Source organism: Mobula hypostoma, chromosome 3 (assembly GCF_963921235.1).
Source record: "Mobula hypostoma chromosome 3, sMobHyp1.1, whole genome shotgun sequence".
NCBI classification, from domain to species: domain Eukaryota; kingdom Metazoa; phylum Chordata; class Chondrichthyes; order Myliobatiformes; family Myliobatidae; genus Mobula; species Mobula hypostoma.
In genome coordinates, this window is record NC_086099.1 from 58,695,723 (window position 1) to 58,711,250 (window position 15,528).

The 15,528-nt window shown below is 40.3% G+C and overlaps 1 protein-coding gene across 10 annotated transcripts in view; it reads right to left on the reverse strand.

The window, feature by feature from the left end:
* cracd (capping protein inhibiting regulator of actin dynamics) overlaps positions 1 to 15,528 on the reverse strand; it is a 299,145-nt gene that overhangs the window by 158,970 nt on the left and 124,647 nt on the right. For 5 of the 10 annotated variants that reach the window (XM_063043098.1, XM_063043092.1, XM_063043091.1 and 2 more), the window contains exon 1: positions 6,011 to 6,455. The exons of 4 other annotated variants lie outside the window; for them this stretch is intronic. In XM_063043098.1, coding sequence (XP_062899168.1) covers positions 6,011 to 6,083 — 73 coding nt within the window. In that variant the 5' untranslated portion in view covers positions 6,084 to 6,455. Of the gene's footprint in view, positions 1 to 4,431; positions 4,492 to 6,010; positions 6,456 to 15,528 lie in introns of those variants that run through there. One more of the 10 variants, XM_063043097.1, reaches the window with a different exon arrangement.

The window sequence follows — 15,528 nt, forward strand, 5'->3', positions numbered from 1 at the left end:
TTTAACCCAGTGAAGAGTTAGAACGTGAAAGCTGCTACTAGATCAAGTATTTGAGATAAAGTGTATAAATTCACTAAGGAGGGCTGGAGAAATATGAGGGAGAAAAATAGAAAGAAGCATTGATGTGGTTAGATATAGTAGGCCAGGAGGAAGCTGAAGTGGATGAATGTGCTATTTCTATGTTGAAAATTCTGTGCAATACATATACTTCATGGTCTGCTTGTCTGCTGCCAAAATTAGGCTGATAGGTCTTCAGTTGGCTTTTTTAATCATTTCTCACTTTTTGAGCCTCCTCCAGTTTCATTCGTTCTTCTATGAAGGTACAAATAAATCTTGGAACCAACCTCACTGTGGGAGTACCTTCACCAAAAGGTTTGCAGTGATTCAAGAAGACAGCTTCCCACCATTTTGCTGACAGCAGTAAATGCAGTTCTTACCAGTGACACCCACATGCCAGAAAATTAATAAAAATATTGGTGGTTATAGTGAAACATCCATAATTTTTAGCCACTGTTTGCAACTGCTGAGAAATATTTTTTACATTCATATTAGCAACTAGATGATGTCTCAGCAAAACTAGTTAACAAGCCAGTCCAATTGTGACCTTTCAATGAAATACAGATATAGATTCTTGATTAGTCCGGGCATGATGGGATACAGGGAGAAGGCAGCACACTGGGGCTGAGAGGGAAATGGCGGAGCAGACTCAATGGGCTAAAAGGCCTAATTCTGCTCCCATATCTTAAAGTCTTATGGTCTTATCTATGATTTTCAGCATGAAACTTAGTTCATTTGACAAACTGAAAAACAATTTAACCATAAAATAACGCATTCAAGAGTCTTCATCGCCTGTTATTGTAACATAACTGCTAATTATATGTGTTTTGTATGATTATGTAGCTGAAACAGAATTTGTATTCTACCACATTTTTAATTGCAATCCTGAAAAGGTTGAAGATTCGTAGCCAATAATTTCCTCAGACTGCACTCATTGCACTATACAGGCAAAATTGGAGGAACTCCAAAGAAAGTCACGGTCAATACAATGACTTGACTTATAATAAACAAAAATTTGATATTTCTGTTTAATATTAGTTTCATTTTAAAAGATTTTAAAATTAATATTCACAAGGTTTGATGCCAAAATTATGACCTAGAACGTTTTCTTCCGGTGTTAATAATAAATTATGCCCAAAAAAGACATTCAATTAGAAACTAAAGATAAGATCAGACTATAATCACCAATATGTTTGCTGGGACATCAAATGGAAACAGGAACAACAATTCTGAAGCCAACAGCCAACAATTCCCTGAATAAAACAGTCTCTTTACTAGCTGGAAAAACCATCAAGAATTGTTTGAAATATTATAAACAAGTAACTTAAAAATATAGCAATTCCATAATAATATGGAGTCTTGAGATAGATTTTTCAAATCTATACATTTTGCAGGTGACATCTACACTCAGTGACCACCTAATTGGTACACCTCTATGCCAGCTTGTTAATGCAAATATCTAATCAGCCAATCCTGTGGCAATGACTCAACGTATAAAAGCATGCAGACATGGTCAAGTACAGTCCTTGTTCAGGCCACACATCAGAATGGGGTAGAAATGAGATTTAAGTGACTTTGACAGTGGATTGATTGCTAGTGCCAGACGGAGTGGCTTCGAGTATCTCAGAAACTGCTGATCTCCTGGGATTTTCATGCACAACAGTCTCCAGAGTTTACAGAGAATGTTGCCAAAAAAAAAATCCAGTGAGCAGCAGTTTTATGGGTGAAATTGCCTTGTTAATGAGACAGAATGGTCAGACTGGTTCAAGCAGACAGGAAGGCGACAGTAACTCAAAAAAACACAACAGTGGTGCGCAGAAATATTCTCTAAACACACAATAGGCCAGACCTCAAAATGGATGGGCTACAGCAGCAGAACCACAAAGAAACACTCAAATGGCCAGTTTATTAGGTACCTCCTGTAGATTTGCTCAATATCTACTTCACTTCAAAGTCAGAGAGTGGTGCACACAGAAACAAGCCACCTGACCTATCAAAACATACTGAGCTTTTTTTTCCCCAACTTTAAATATCCCATTTACCCTTCTATCTCTTGCCTATTTAAATTTCTATCTAAATGGCTCATAAAGGTAGTCATTGTATCAGACTCTATTATCTCCTCAAGGCAACGAGTTCTAGATGTCAACCAAGCTCTGTGTAAAAAAAAATACACTAAGATTTCTTTAAATCTCCTGCCTCTCACCTTAAAACTGTGCACTCTTCTTTTTGATACCCCTACCATGGACTAATTCCCCTACCTATGAGGGATACTCAATCTATCCCTCTTATTCCGGCACATTCAAATTGCCATACTAGACCATGACTAGTATCATCGTCCGATATGGAAATTCAAATGCTCAGGATTACAAGAAGCAGCAGAGAGGAATGTACAAATACATCACAAATACACCCCTCCCAACCACTGGTTATATTTACAGGAGACACTGATTCAAGAAGGTAACATCTATCATTAAAGATCCCCACTATCAAGGCCATGTTATATTTTCACAGCTACCATCAAGCAGGAGGTACAGAAGCCTGAAGTCCCACTACACAGATTCAAGAAAAGCTAATTCCCTTGAACCACTCAGTTCTTGAATGAACTGACAAAACTCTGATCACTGTAGTTTAGAAGCACAATGAACACTTTACATTAAAATCGATTCTTTTTTTTGTGTTTGTAATTCTGTTTTCTTGTAAAAATTGTGTACGATTTATGTTTTTCTTGTGAATAATCCTCATATGATTCTGTTGCCTGTGTTACTGCGGCAAGTAAGATTTCTCTTGCATCTGTGCTTATGTGTACTTGTGCATAAACTTGGCTTTGAGCATGACTCATAATATTATATACTTTTATCAAGACTCCTTCAATCCCAAAAGAACAAGCTCATCCTATCCAATCAATCTCTCCTCACAACTGAAGTCCTCTGATCCAGACACCATCCTATGAATCTCTGCACTCCCTCCAGTGTAAACACACCCTTCCTATGGTATGGTGATGAGAATTGCATAAAATACTTCAAGTGCAGTGTTTTGTTATGTTAATTTTGTGTCCCAGCTCTTAACTTCTATCCCTATTATATCTTCTGTGATTTTTTACACCAAGTTTTCTCTCATCTTTTTAATCATGTACTCAATAGAAAGGAAGCGGCTTGCACCAAAACATTCCAAACCCTTTTTTAAAAAGCCAGAACATGTTTTTTTGTTCTGAAATATGCTCCTGCTGTATATATCTTTGTGAATCCAAACCACCTCCTGAAACAAGCTACTCAGACTTGCAGTTGGCAGAGCAAACCAAGGACTTAGTAACTCCTTAAAACAGTAATGTCATTCAGAGAAGTACAAGAACTAATGATTGTGTCTGCAGTGATACCAGAAACAAAAGGGACAACATTAAGAGCAAAAGGCACCCAGCTATACAAAGCAGCGTATCATGTGGTGCACGGTTTACTATTTCCATCTAGGTTTACCTCAGAGTAATAGGTCATTACAGCTGAAAAATAAATAAGCTCCTCAAACAAGCTCTATTTTACCAATGAGTATTACATCATGACACACAGGTCAAGACAAAGTGTCTGTGTGTGTTATTGGACTAGGTGGGGGTATGTGGTAGTTTAGTTCTTCAACGTATAATTGGTTCTGATTTCGAAATGGGGCCCTGCTTCATCGTAACCTTCAAAATGTAACTGCTTTATGATGTTTTTTGCTAAAAGCAAGTCTAAATAAATTAATTAATTGCAGTAAAGTAAATGCAATGCATTTTTTTCTGTAGGCTGACTTACTGACTTATCATATTGGCTAACCTTCTCGCACAAATGCACTTCTTGAAAATCCTTAGCTCGACTTGCAATGAATTATTAATAACTGCAGATCTACGAGGAAGATCAGTAACCATCGTAGGAGCCCTATGAAACAACATGCTGCAAAAATACTGATTACATTTATTATTGAGGTAATTTATTATTTTCTCAATGCTTAATTTCAATTTTGAAAAGAGGTAGCGATAATAAATTGTCCATAAACAACCGTTATTTAAAAGGTCAATACTGTAATGAATTAATTGTTGCACAGAAAATAAGACATTCTTACTTCACTGAAACCACCTTGTTTGCTGGTTCCCCCCCTCAATATTTTCTTTGATCTTTCATTGCCAATACGAAAAAAGCACAAACTGGATTACAACAGTATACATATTAATTTGCTTAACTTTACACCTGAAGACTATTGTAAATTTAGCTACTTTTAACAGAAAACAAATGAGTAATAATTTTTACTAATACATTCTGCTTTGTATTTATCACAATGTAATATCAGAAACCATTCCATTCTATTTATTAGATTATTAAAGATAAGTTAACTACCTTCAAATCTTACCTGTCTGCATTTTTTTTAAGTTCAGTTACATAGTTCCATGTTTAAATGATGTAAATTATAACATTGAGATATTCAGAGACAAGGTGGACTGTCAGGTAACTAAGTGACTTTGCTCACACTGAATTTATTGTTAGAAGCATAAGAATCAAGTCTCCTCACCAGCTGCTTGATGCGTACGAGTGCAGATACCCTTACACCTGAACCGAACAAGTAATCATCATCGTCATTGCAAACCAGACAGCTGATTGTCAGTCTCCCTAAGCAACAAGTTATTGTCCAGTTTCTAAAAGGCTTCAGTATCACGGGCACTTGCTGACTTAAAACCACTGCTCCTGGATGTTCCGCCCAGCACACCTTTCTTAATTCACACAGCTGAACAAGTACTCAATAATGACAAAAACCTCACAATCCACCGTGGCAATTTAAGTGGCTCACCAGCTTCCAAGAGATAAATTTGTGACTGATTTCTGATTGTTCCAATCACTCTATATATGTTTGGTGCTTTCCAGAGTTTTGTTTTGTTGCTGAAGTCTACAGCAAGTGCTCCAATGGTACTGAAGATCTTGTTTTCTGCACAAACCAGATGCAAGCCCACCCAGAATCATCTTAAGCTGCACCCAGGGCATTTCGCAGGTACTACATGTTCACTCAGAAATGTCATACAACCAGAACTGATTCTACTACCCCAATATCCAGCAAGGAATGGGCAACTTACAGTACAACATGCCAAGTAATGGTGGCTGATATTCGGATAGAGGTCACAGTATAGCACTCTGTGGTGTAATCTTCACCAATGATAAGACAAAAGCTGATACGATATGCCAGCTTCTGAGGTTTAGACGCTCTAACTCTCCAGAATATGGACAGCTGGTGCAGCCCCTTTAAGGATTCAGGACTGTCCTGCTAACTGGCAGCCATGTTCTGATGCCAGGATTTCAATATTTAAGGAGCCCCTGAACAGTGGTTCAGTGCTGAATTATCGGCTCTACTTGGATTATTGTCTAGCATCTAGTTTAGTGTTCTGTTCTCATTTCAGTCTCATATCGTGTCTTGATTCCCGCCTTGGATAGTCCAACACTTCAGTCTAACCATCCTCACCTAGGTCTCTCATCACAAAGGCTCCAACACATGGGGACAAATAGATAGAATGACTTAGCAATGATGCTATATTAAACAATGGAGAGCTGAAGATAGACATACTGGCATGATAGTTTTGATGCTAGTCCAATCTAGAGAACACCTACTATTCTTGGCAAACCAACTTTCAAGATTTGCCGGGCCATGATCAGGGGAGAGGAAAGCTCTTGCCAACAGCTACAGCAAATAGTAAGAGATGTATGAAGAGAAGAAGCAAGGGAGGGAAGCAACCTAAAAAAAATCTTCATTTTGTTATCAATCATCCACTGCACTACCAATAAACAGAACCTCATTTTCCTTGCTCACTGCAGTTACACACTCTTAACTTTCTTCAGCTGCCAATCCCCACAGCAACTAGACATGGCACCAAAATAAAAATAAACACAATAAAAATAGTTAATCAAAGTCTAAGTGTCATTATATACAGATAACATCCATGTACCTTTGTGCTCTGGTTGTAAAATAGCAGTAGGAGACAAAGATGGTCTTGAAAGTTGATCACAAGCAGATGTCATTTTAAAAGGCTTGAATTTAGACTGGATTTAGGTGGCACCTTGCTAATATAAGTGCCATGGTGGACTGGTAATGCTGAGATCACTTTAGCAGAGACTACTCCATGGAACCACTGACACTCTCAGGAGCATGGAATCAGCAAACTGAATACACCACTAGTGTACAGATCACTACACTGTTACGATGATCACCAGCTTCCCTTCTGCTGTGGCTCACCATCTCCCTCTCAAGGCCAAGGAGGGACCTTGGCCACGATGCCTGTAAAGCAAAAAAAGAAAGAACGTAGATATCCCAGCCCCTAGTGACGGCTATCTGAGTTGCGTGGCCAGGGGCTAATGTTTCACCATAGCACTCTGATACTGAATAGCTTCTGTTTGTGCTGCAATGGAAATTCACACCTAACTGGCTATCTTATAGTTAGGTTCAGAAGTGTGCTAATAAAATTGACCACTCCTTCCAAGTGAGAACAATTGAACCATAAGCTCTGTCAGAAGGCCTATTCAAGGGCATTTACATGCTTGGTAATGTAACTCACAAGTATTCTGCAAATGTGCCAATGCCTCAACCATTTAATTTTTCACTCCAACCTATTTCACTCTATAGACTATCTTATTACTCATCCAAGTCCTTTCCAACAAAATTGTATGCAACCCCACTCTCCAACAAGCAGGCACCATCTTTACTACTCAAAAGGTCAGTCATGCACTCACTGACCATACATCGATTATCCAAGGAACCCTGGGGCACTTCACCAATTACATCTCTTCAGCCTAAAAAGGGTGGACCTATTGCTTTCTATGTGACAGACAGTTTTCAATCCATACTAACGCAATTACTCCATACCGCGGGTCCATAATTTATACGTCAGCTTCTAATTCATGTCTTACAGAAACCTAACTGCATCTTCATAGATGTTAAAGACTACACCTTATAGGTTCAGTGATCGGTCAGTGATCACACCAACTTATTTATGGCAAATACACGCAAAATGCTGGAGGAACTCAGCAGGCCAGGCAGCATCTAAGGAAAGATTCGATTAGATTCAACTTTATTGTCATTGTGCCAAGTACAGATACAAAGCCAATGAAATGCATTTAGCATTTGACCAGAAATGCAAAGAATAGTGTTATTTATAAAATAACTGTGAATAAAAAAAGTGCTATAGCGCACAAATATAGAAGTACTGAGACAGTGCAATATGGGTGCAATACTGCTTAGCGCTGTGATGAGAGGTTCAGCAGTGTCACTTCCTCAGGGAAGAAACTCTTCCTGTGCCTGCTGGTGCAGGAGCAGAGGCTCTTGTAGCGCCTACCGGATGGGAGGAGAGTAAAAAGTCCATGGTTAGGGTAAGATGCATCCCTGATGATGCTTTTCGCCCTGCCCAGGCAGTGTTTATGGTAGATGTTCACAATGGTGGGCAATTGGGTGCCGATAATCCGCTGGGCAGTTTTTACCACAAGGAATAACAACTGACATTTCAGGCTGAGACCCTTCATCAGGACTGGAAAAGAAGATGAGAAGTTAGAGCAAGGGGGAAGGGGAGGAAAAGTATACAGTGATAGGTGATAGATGAAACCGGGAGAGAGGGAGGGGTGAAGTGAAGAACTGGGAAGTTGATTGGTGAAAGAGATAACGGGCAGGAGAAGGGGAATCTGATAGGAGAGGGTAGAAGACCATGGAAGAAGGGAAAGGGGGAGAAGCACCAGAGGAAAGTGATAGGCAGGTAAAGAGATGAGGTGAGAGAGGGAAACGGGAATGGAAATGGTGAAGGTGGGTGGGGGGCATTGCCAGAAGTTCAAGAAATCGATATTCATGCCATCAGGTTGGAGGTTACCAAGTTGCAATATAAGGTGTTGCTCCTCCAACCTAAGTGTGGCCTTAGAGGAGACCATGGACTGACATGTCAGAATAGGAATGGGAAGTAGAATTGAAATGGATAGACGCTGGGAGTGCCTGCTTCTTCTGGCAGATACAGCATAGGTGTTCAGTGAAACTCTCCTAATCTATGTCAGGTCTCACTGATATACAGGGGGCCACACAGGGAGAACTGGATACACTAAATGACCTGGAAGGACTGTTTGGGGCCTTGAATGGTAGTGAGGGAGGAAGTGTAGGGGCAGGTATGGCACTTATTCCGCTTACCAGGGTAAGTACGTGGAGGGAGATCAGTGGTGAGGGATGAAAGGACAAGGGAGTTGCGTAGAGAGAGACCTCTGTGGAAAGCAGAAAGTGGGGATGGGCGAGGGAAGGAAAGATGTGCATGGTAGTGGAATCCCATTGGAGATGGTGGAAGTTACAGAGAATTACGTGCTGGACACAGAGGCTACTGGGGCGATAGGTGAGGACAAGACGAACCCTATCCCTGGTGGGGTGGCGGGAGTATGTGGAGAAGGCAGATGTGCACGAAATGAAAAATATGTGGGTGAGGGCAGCGTTGATGGCGGAGGAAGGAAAGCCCCTTTCTTTGAAGAAGGAGGACATCTCATTAGCTCTGGAATGAAAAGCCTCATCCTGAGCACAGATCTGGCGAACACAGAGGAACTGAGAGAAGGGGATTGCACTTCTACAAGTGACAGGGTGGGAAGAGGTATAGTCCAGGTTTAAACTCTATTTATTCCATCTTTTCAATTAATTTATATAATTAAATTTATTGAAATCTGCCAGCTTTATGGGTGGTGGAAGAGAAGGAAATAATTTAGAACAACTTGTAATAAATCTGCATTTTAATTTCAAGGGTCTTAAAGTAGGAGGAGCTTCTTTTTCAAACACAGAGCCTGATTGACAATGCTGAAATACACTGTGCCCACAAATGCAACTGATTTCAGTTTGTGTGAAGCAAATGACAGGAGAGGCATTGTTCAAATATCGCTGCAAACCATTCGTGCTGGTTCCCACATTGGATGATTTCATCTCCCAATCTGGTTTTCAGTGGAAAGGCACAGATCTGTAACAATATTCTTTTGTAAACTACATTCATATATTTACAGCAGCAAATTCATTTGCTTTTGCTATTTTAAATGCACTTAACGAGGAGATATATTAGCTCAAGGTTAGCAATTCATTTCATTCATTTATCCTTTTTACCAATGTTGAAGCAATGATCTGAAACCAAATGCTTACTTTATTTTGATAAAATTATATTGCCCATTTCATATCTTTAACTCAGACAGAATCTACAATTTTACCTATTGTGGTGATTACTATTGTAGCTATCAATGGTCAATAGCAAGACAGTGAAGATACTTTAATTCATAATCAGAGAATCTGTAGATTAATTTTTGCACAGTACAGCTTCTAAAAAACAACAAATTTCACGTCATATAAGTCAGTGATTATAAATCTGAACATACTACAAATTGTAATAGGGTATATTTACTCCAAAATCTCAGAATGATATAATTTCCATAAAAATGGCGTGCTCGTGTAATTATTGTGAAATGCAGCATATGTCTCTTAATTTTGTCTTTGAATAAATTATCCAAGAGCATCACAGGAAGACTAAGGAATGATTTCACAGATGACTGATGAGCAGTATGGATACTGTATAAGCTTCAAAAAGGAGCTAATTCTCCCAATGGAAATGCAAGAAATCGTGAATATCAGGCACGGGGAAACTGAGAACACAGCACAAGTAGAAGTGCAACTAAACATTGAACGTGATGATCTCCAAAAGATATATAATTAATTAAACATCCAAACCCATTATCTGTTTGATGTATTCACTGATATTTTCATTCTTCACTACCAATTAAAGTGTGAATAGTATTATTTCCATGCATGCAGAACTGAATTTAGAAATGTACATAATGTAGTGCAATGATCATCACAAAATGACATAAATAAGATGAACTAAGGCACTCATCTGGAAAGCTAATATTCCCAGTATATCCTAATATATCAAGTTCACTTAAAAAGATGCAAGTGCATGAAGAAGATCCAGATATGTATAAGGTTGTAATGAGAATGGTCACAAGGAAGAGAAGCTGCAGTTGCGGAGTGGAGAAAGATCAGGGCCAATTGATGGGGAGAAGTTCAAGTTAAGGTTTGCTACTCTGGGAGTGCAATTGTCTTTGGGAAAAAAAGTGTAATCAGTGAATGGAGAAGTCAATTGGTAGTGAGAAGGATCACTTCTGCCATTTTGTGGTCAAGAGGTGTTTTGGGTGGAGGTTATGGATGATGAGTGGAGAAAGAGGGAGTATGGTGGGACAGCAGATCAGTGTGAGGGTGCAAATGTGGACAGGGAAGGGCATAATAGCATGATGGCATATAACCATTGTCAATGAGGGGTTGCCTTTGTAATCTGAGGTGGGAGCATGTTTGATAGTCCATCAGACGTAGGAGTACAATTAGGCCATATTGCTTCATTTGAGAAAGGGGTGATCATTTGTCAAAATAAATGACTGTCGATCAAAAGGGGCTAATAGAACATTGCCAGGGAGAGTGCTGAGCTTTGAATGGGTAAGGACTGAGTGATGGGAGGTTCATGAGCTTGGGTAGAAAGGCACTTGATAGACACCTTAAGGAAAGCCTGCAAGTATCAATATCTATTGGATTGCCAGAATTAGCCTTTGCCAGAGATTAGAGCTGCCAGCTTCTGCATTAATGGCCCAAAGATGTCTGAAAATCACAGAAGCAGTGACCACAGATTATATAGTTTTCAGAGCACACAACATAGTGCTTTGTGATCTGATTTTTAGGCCTTAGAACTACAAGGTAGAGAACTAAACCACTCAGTCTGTCACTTCCGTAGCCCTTGAAAGAAATATTAAATTCATCTTACCCTACAACTACAGCAAATTTCAACCTAATCCTGGGATAACTCTGACAAAACCTGATTAAAAATTCATATTTCCAAAATAAAGACGAAGTATTGGAAATACACTGCAGGTCAGGTCAAGCAGCATCTGTGCAGGGAGAGATAGAAATAATCATAATCAGATTTATTATCACTGACATAAATGTTCAACTTGTGGTTTTGCAGCAGCAGCAGCAGCAAGATAGTACAAAGACAAAAAGTTACTATAAATTACAAAATATGTAGTGCAGAAATATAGGAATACTGACGTAGTGTTCATGAGTTCATGCACTACTCATGAGGGGAAGAAGCAATTCCTAAATTACTGACTGTAGGTCTTCGGTCTCACTTACACTTCATTTTGTTCTCATTCACACTTGTTTACTGAAGAATAACAATAACCCATCTTCAGTGGTGCTGGTGCTGCAAAGGGATGTGTGCTTAGTCCACTGCTCCACTCTCTCCACACACAACTGCGTGGCTAGGCACAGCTCAAAGAGCATCTATAAATTTGCTGATGATACAATGATTGTTGTCAGAATTTCAGATGGTGACAAAAGGGCGTACAGGAGTGAGATATACCAGCTAGTTGAGAATTGTTGCAGGAACAACCCTGCACTCAATGCCAGCAAAACTAAAGAGCTGATTGTGGACTTTAGGGAGGGTAAGATGAGGGAACACAAGCCAATCCTCATAGAGGGATCAGAAGTGGAGAGAGTGGGCAATTTCAAGCTCCCGGGTGTCAATATCTCCGAGGACCTAACCTGGATGCAACATATAAAGGAATATAAAGAAGGCAAAACAGCAGCTATATTTCATTAGGAGTTTGAGGAGATTTAGTTTGTCAACTAAAACACTCAAAAACTCTTACAAATGTACCATGGAGAGCGTTCTGATTGGTTGCATCACCAAGAGGCTGCTGCAAAAGATTGAAGTAATTTGCAGAAACTTGTAAAATTAGTCAGCTCTATCATGGTACCAGCCTCTGTAGAATCCAAGACATCTTCCAAGGAGCGGTGCCCTAGGAAGGCAGCGTCCATCGCTAAGGATCCCCACCAGCACGGACATGCCCCTTCACACTGTTACTGACGGGAAGGAGGTACAGGAGCCTGAAGACACACACTCAGCGATTCAGGAACAGCTTCTTCCCCTCTGCCATCCGATTTCTAAATGGACATTGAATCCATGAACACTATCTCACCACATTTATATTTCTGTTATTTTGCACTGCTTATTTTAACCTCACTTCACAAATAGAGAAAGCTTGGAGACAGTGCAAGAGGGAGGATAGGCAGGTGATAGAGAAGGGATGAGCTCAGACCAATGGTTTGAGATGCATCTATTTTAATGCAAGGAGTATTATGAACAAAACGGATGAGCTTAGAGTGTGGATCAGTACTTGGAGCTATGATGTTGTGGCCATTACAGAGACTTGGATGACTCAGGGTCAAGAATGGTTACTTTGAGTGCCAGGCTTTAGATGTTTCAGAAAGGACAGGGAGGGAGGTAAAAGAGGTGGGGGTGTGGCACTGTTGATCCGTGACAGTGTCACGGCTGCAGAAAAGGAGGAAGAAATGGAGGGATTTTCTACAGCAGGGGTAGGCAACCTACGGCCCACAGGCCAGATCCGGCCCGTAAAGATATTTTGACCAGCCCGCGAGCAAATATTGGGATACTATACTTATCTGGCCCGTGTGCGATTTTTCCTTATTCTGAGTGTTTCACACGACCACACTGATGGACATGCATGGCGTCTTGTTACACTGGCCCCAGGTTCCGTTTTGTTCCAAACCAAACACTGGTATATATGAATGACAGGAAGGCAGACTACCTTATTAATAAGTATTAGATACTCTCCGTACACGCGCAGGTTTTCAGACGGGATAATTCAAATTTGTAAACAGAAACAGCGTCACTGTGTTTTAACAAGAAATCCACGCTAAATATCCAAATATTTACACGTGCTACGATACTTGTTGAATAACTTGCTTTTCGAAATAAAATTGAAGAAAAAAATTCCAATGGCAATGAATGCAAAAAGCAGGAAGGTAGACATTGAGTGCCGAAATTTCCAAGACACTTGGACACTAGATTATTTCTTCATCAAGCAAGCTGGGAAACCAGTTTGCCTTATTTGCCTAGAAAATGTTGCTGTGAAGAAGGTGGCAAAAATCAGGCGACATTAGGAGACCCGCCGTAGTTTACTGGGCAAGCAAGGAAAGGTGAAGCTGAGTGAACGAAAGCTAGTTTCGGAAAACAAACGTCATTTTTTGCCAAGAAAAGCAGTGAAAATGAAGAAAATACCCATGCCAGCTACGAAGTCTCAAAATGTATTGCAGATAAGGTGAAGCCTTTTACAGATGGAGAGTTTGTCAAAGAATGTTTACTGACAGTGGTGAATATTGTTTGTCCTGAAAAGGAATCTTTATTTGCATCTATCAGCCTGTCAGCAAGAACAATCACACGGCGAGTTGAAGAAATGTCAGCAGATGTTAAAAGTTGTTTAAGGGATGCCTGCAACGAATTGCATTTTTTTTCAATTGCCCTTGATGAGAGCACAGACTTGAGAGACACTACTCAACGCAGTGTTTGTGCGAGGAGTGACCTCAACTTTTCAAATTTTTTAAGAGTTCATTCAATTAATTCCTATGAAGGACACAGTTACTGGAGTACACATTTTAATAGATTTAATAGATGCCTTGATTGAAATAAATTGCAACTAAACTTGAGTTCTTTGATTATTAATTGGCATCCTTGGTTAAACACAAATGATTTTCTAGCATGCGTTATTCATTAATTTGAGGCAAAACATAACTAGATGTATTTAAACGGATAATTCCCATATTTCAAGTTTTTTATGGCATTTATCTAGCCCACCGTCCGCTCATTAATATGTGATCCGGCCCACAGAGGCAAAAAGGTTGCCGACCCCTGGTCTACAGAGTATCTGTGGGTGGAAGTTAGGAACAGGAAGGGGTCAATAACTCTACTGGGTGTATTTTAAAGACCACCCAATAGTAACAGAAACATTGAGGAGTAGATAGGGAGACAGATTCTGGAAAGGTGTAATAACAGGGTTGTTGTGGTGGGAGATTTTAATTTCTCAAATATCAATTGGCATGTCCCTAGAGCGAGGGATTTAGATGGGGTGGAGTTTGTTAGATGTGTTCAAGAAGGTTTGCTGACACAATATGTGGATAATCCTACAAGAGGAGAGGCTGTACTTGATCTGGTATTGGGAAATGAACCTGGGCAGGTGTCAGATCTCTCAGTGGGAGAGCATTTTGGAGATAGTGATTACAATTCTATCTCCTTTACCATAGCATTGGAGAGGGATAGGAACAGACAAGTTATAAAGTGTTTAATTGTAGTAAGGGGAAATATGAGGCTATCAGGCAAGAACTTGGAAGCATAAATTGGGAACAGATGTTCTCAGGGAAATTTATGGAAGAAATGTGGCAAATGTTCAGGAGATATTTGCATGGAGTTCTGCATAGGTACATTCCAATGAGACAGGGAAAGGATGCTAGGGTACAGGAACCATGGTGTACAAAGGCTGTTGTAAATTTAGTCAAAAAGAAAAGAAGATCTTATGAAAGGTTCAAAAAACTAGGTAATGTTAGAGATCTAGAAGATTATAAGGCTAGCAGGAAGGAACTTAAGAAAGATATTAGGAGAGCCAGAAGGGGCCATGAGAAGGCCTTGGTGGACAGGATTAAGGAAAACCCCAAGGCATTCTACAAGTATGTGAAGAGCAAGAGGATAAGGCGTGACAGAATAGGACCAGTCAAGTGTGACAGTGGAAAAGTGTGTATGGAACCGGAGGAGATAACAGAGTTACTTAATGAGTACTTTGCTTCAGTATTCACTAGTGTGGAGGGCTGTCAGAGGTTACAGCAGGACATTGATAGGACGCAAAACTGGGCTGAGAAGTGGCAGATGGAGTTCAACCCAGATAAGTATGAGGCAGTTCATTTTGGTAGGTCAAATATGATGACAGAATATAGTATTAATTGCAAGACTCTTGGCAGTGTGGAGGATCAGAGGGATCTTGGGATCCGAGTCCATAGGACACTCAAAGCTGCTGTGCAGGTTGACTCTGTGGTTAAAAAAGCATACGGTGCATTGGCCTTCATCAATTGTGAGATTGAGTTTAGGAGCCGAGAGGTAATATTGCAGCTATATAAGACCCTGGTCAGATCCCACTTGGAGTACTGTGCTCAGTTCTGCTTGCCTCACTACAGGAAGGATGTGGAAGCCATAGAAAGGGTGCAGAGGAGATTTACAAGGACGTTACCTAGACTGGGGAGTATGCCTTATGAGAATAGGTTGAATGAACTCGGCCTTTTTTCCTTGGAGCAACGGAGGATTAGAGGTGACCTGACAGATGATGACAGGCATTGATTGTGTAGATAGACAGAGGTTTTTCCCCAGGGCTGAAATGGCTAGCATCAGAGGGCACAATTTTAAGGTGCTTGGAAGTAGGTAAAGAGGAGATGTCAGGGGTAAGTTTTTTTACACAGAGAGCGGTGAGTACATGGAATGGGCTGCCGGTGACAGCGGTGGAGGCGGAAACGATAGGGTCTTTTAAGAGACTCCTGGACAGGTACATGGAGCTCAGAAAAATAGAGAGCTATGGGTAACCCTAGGTA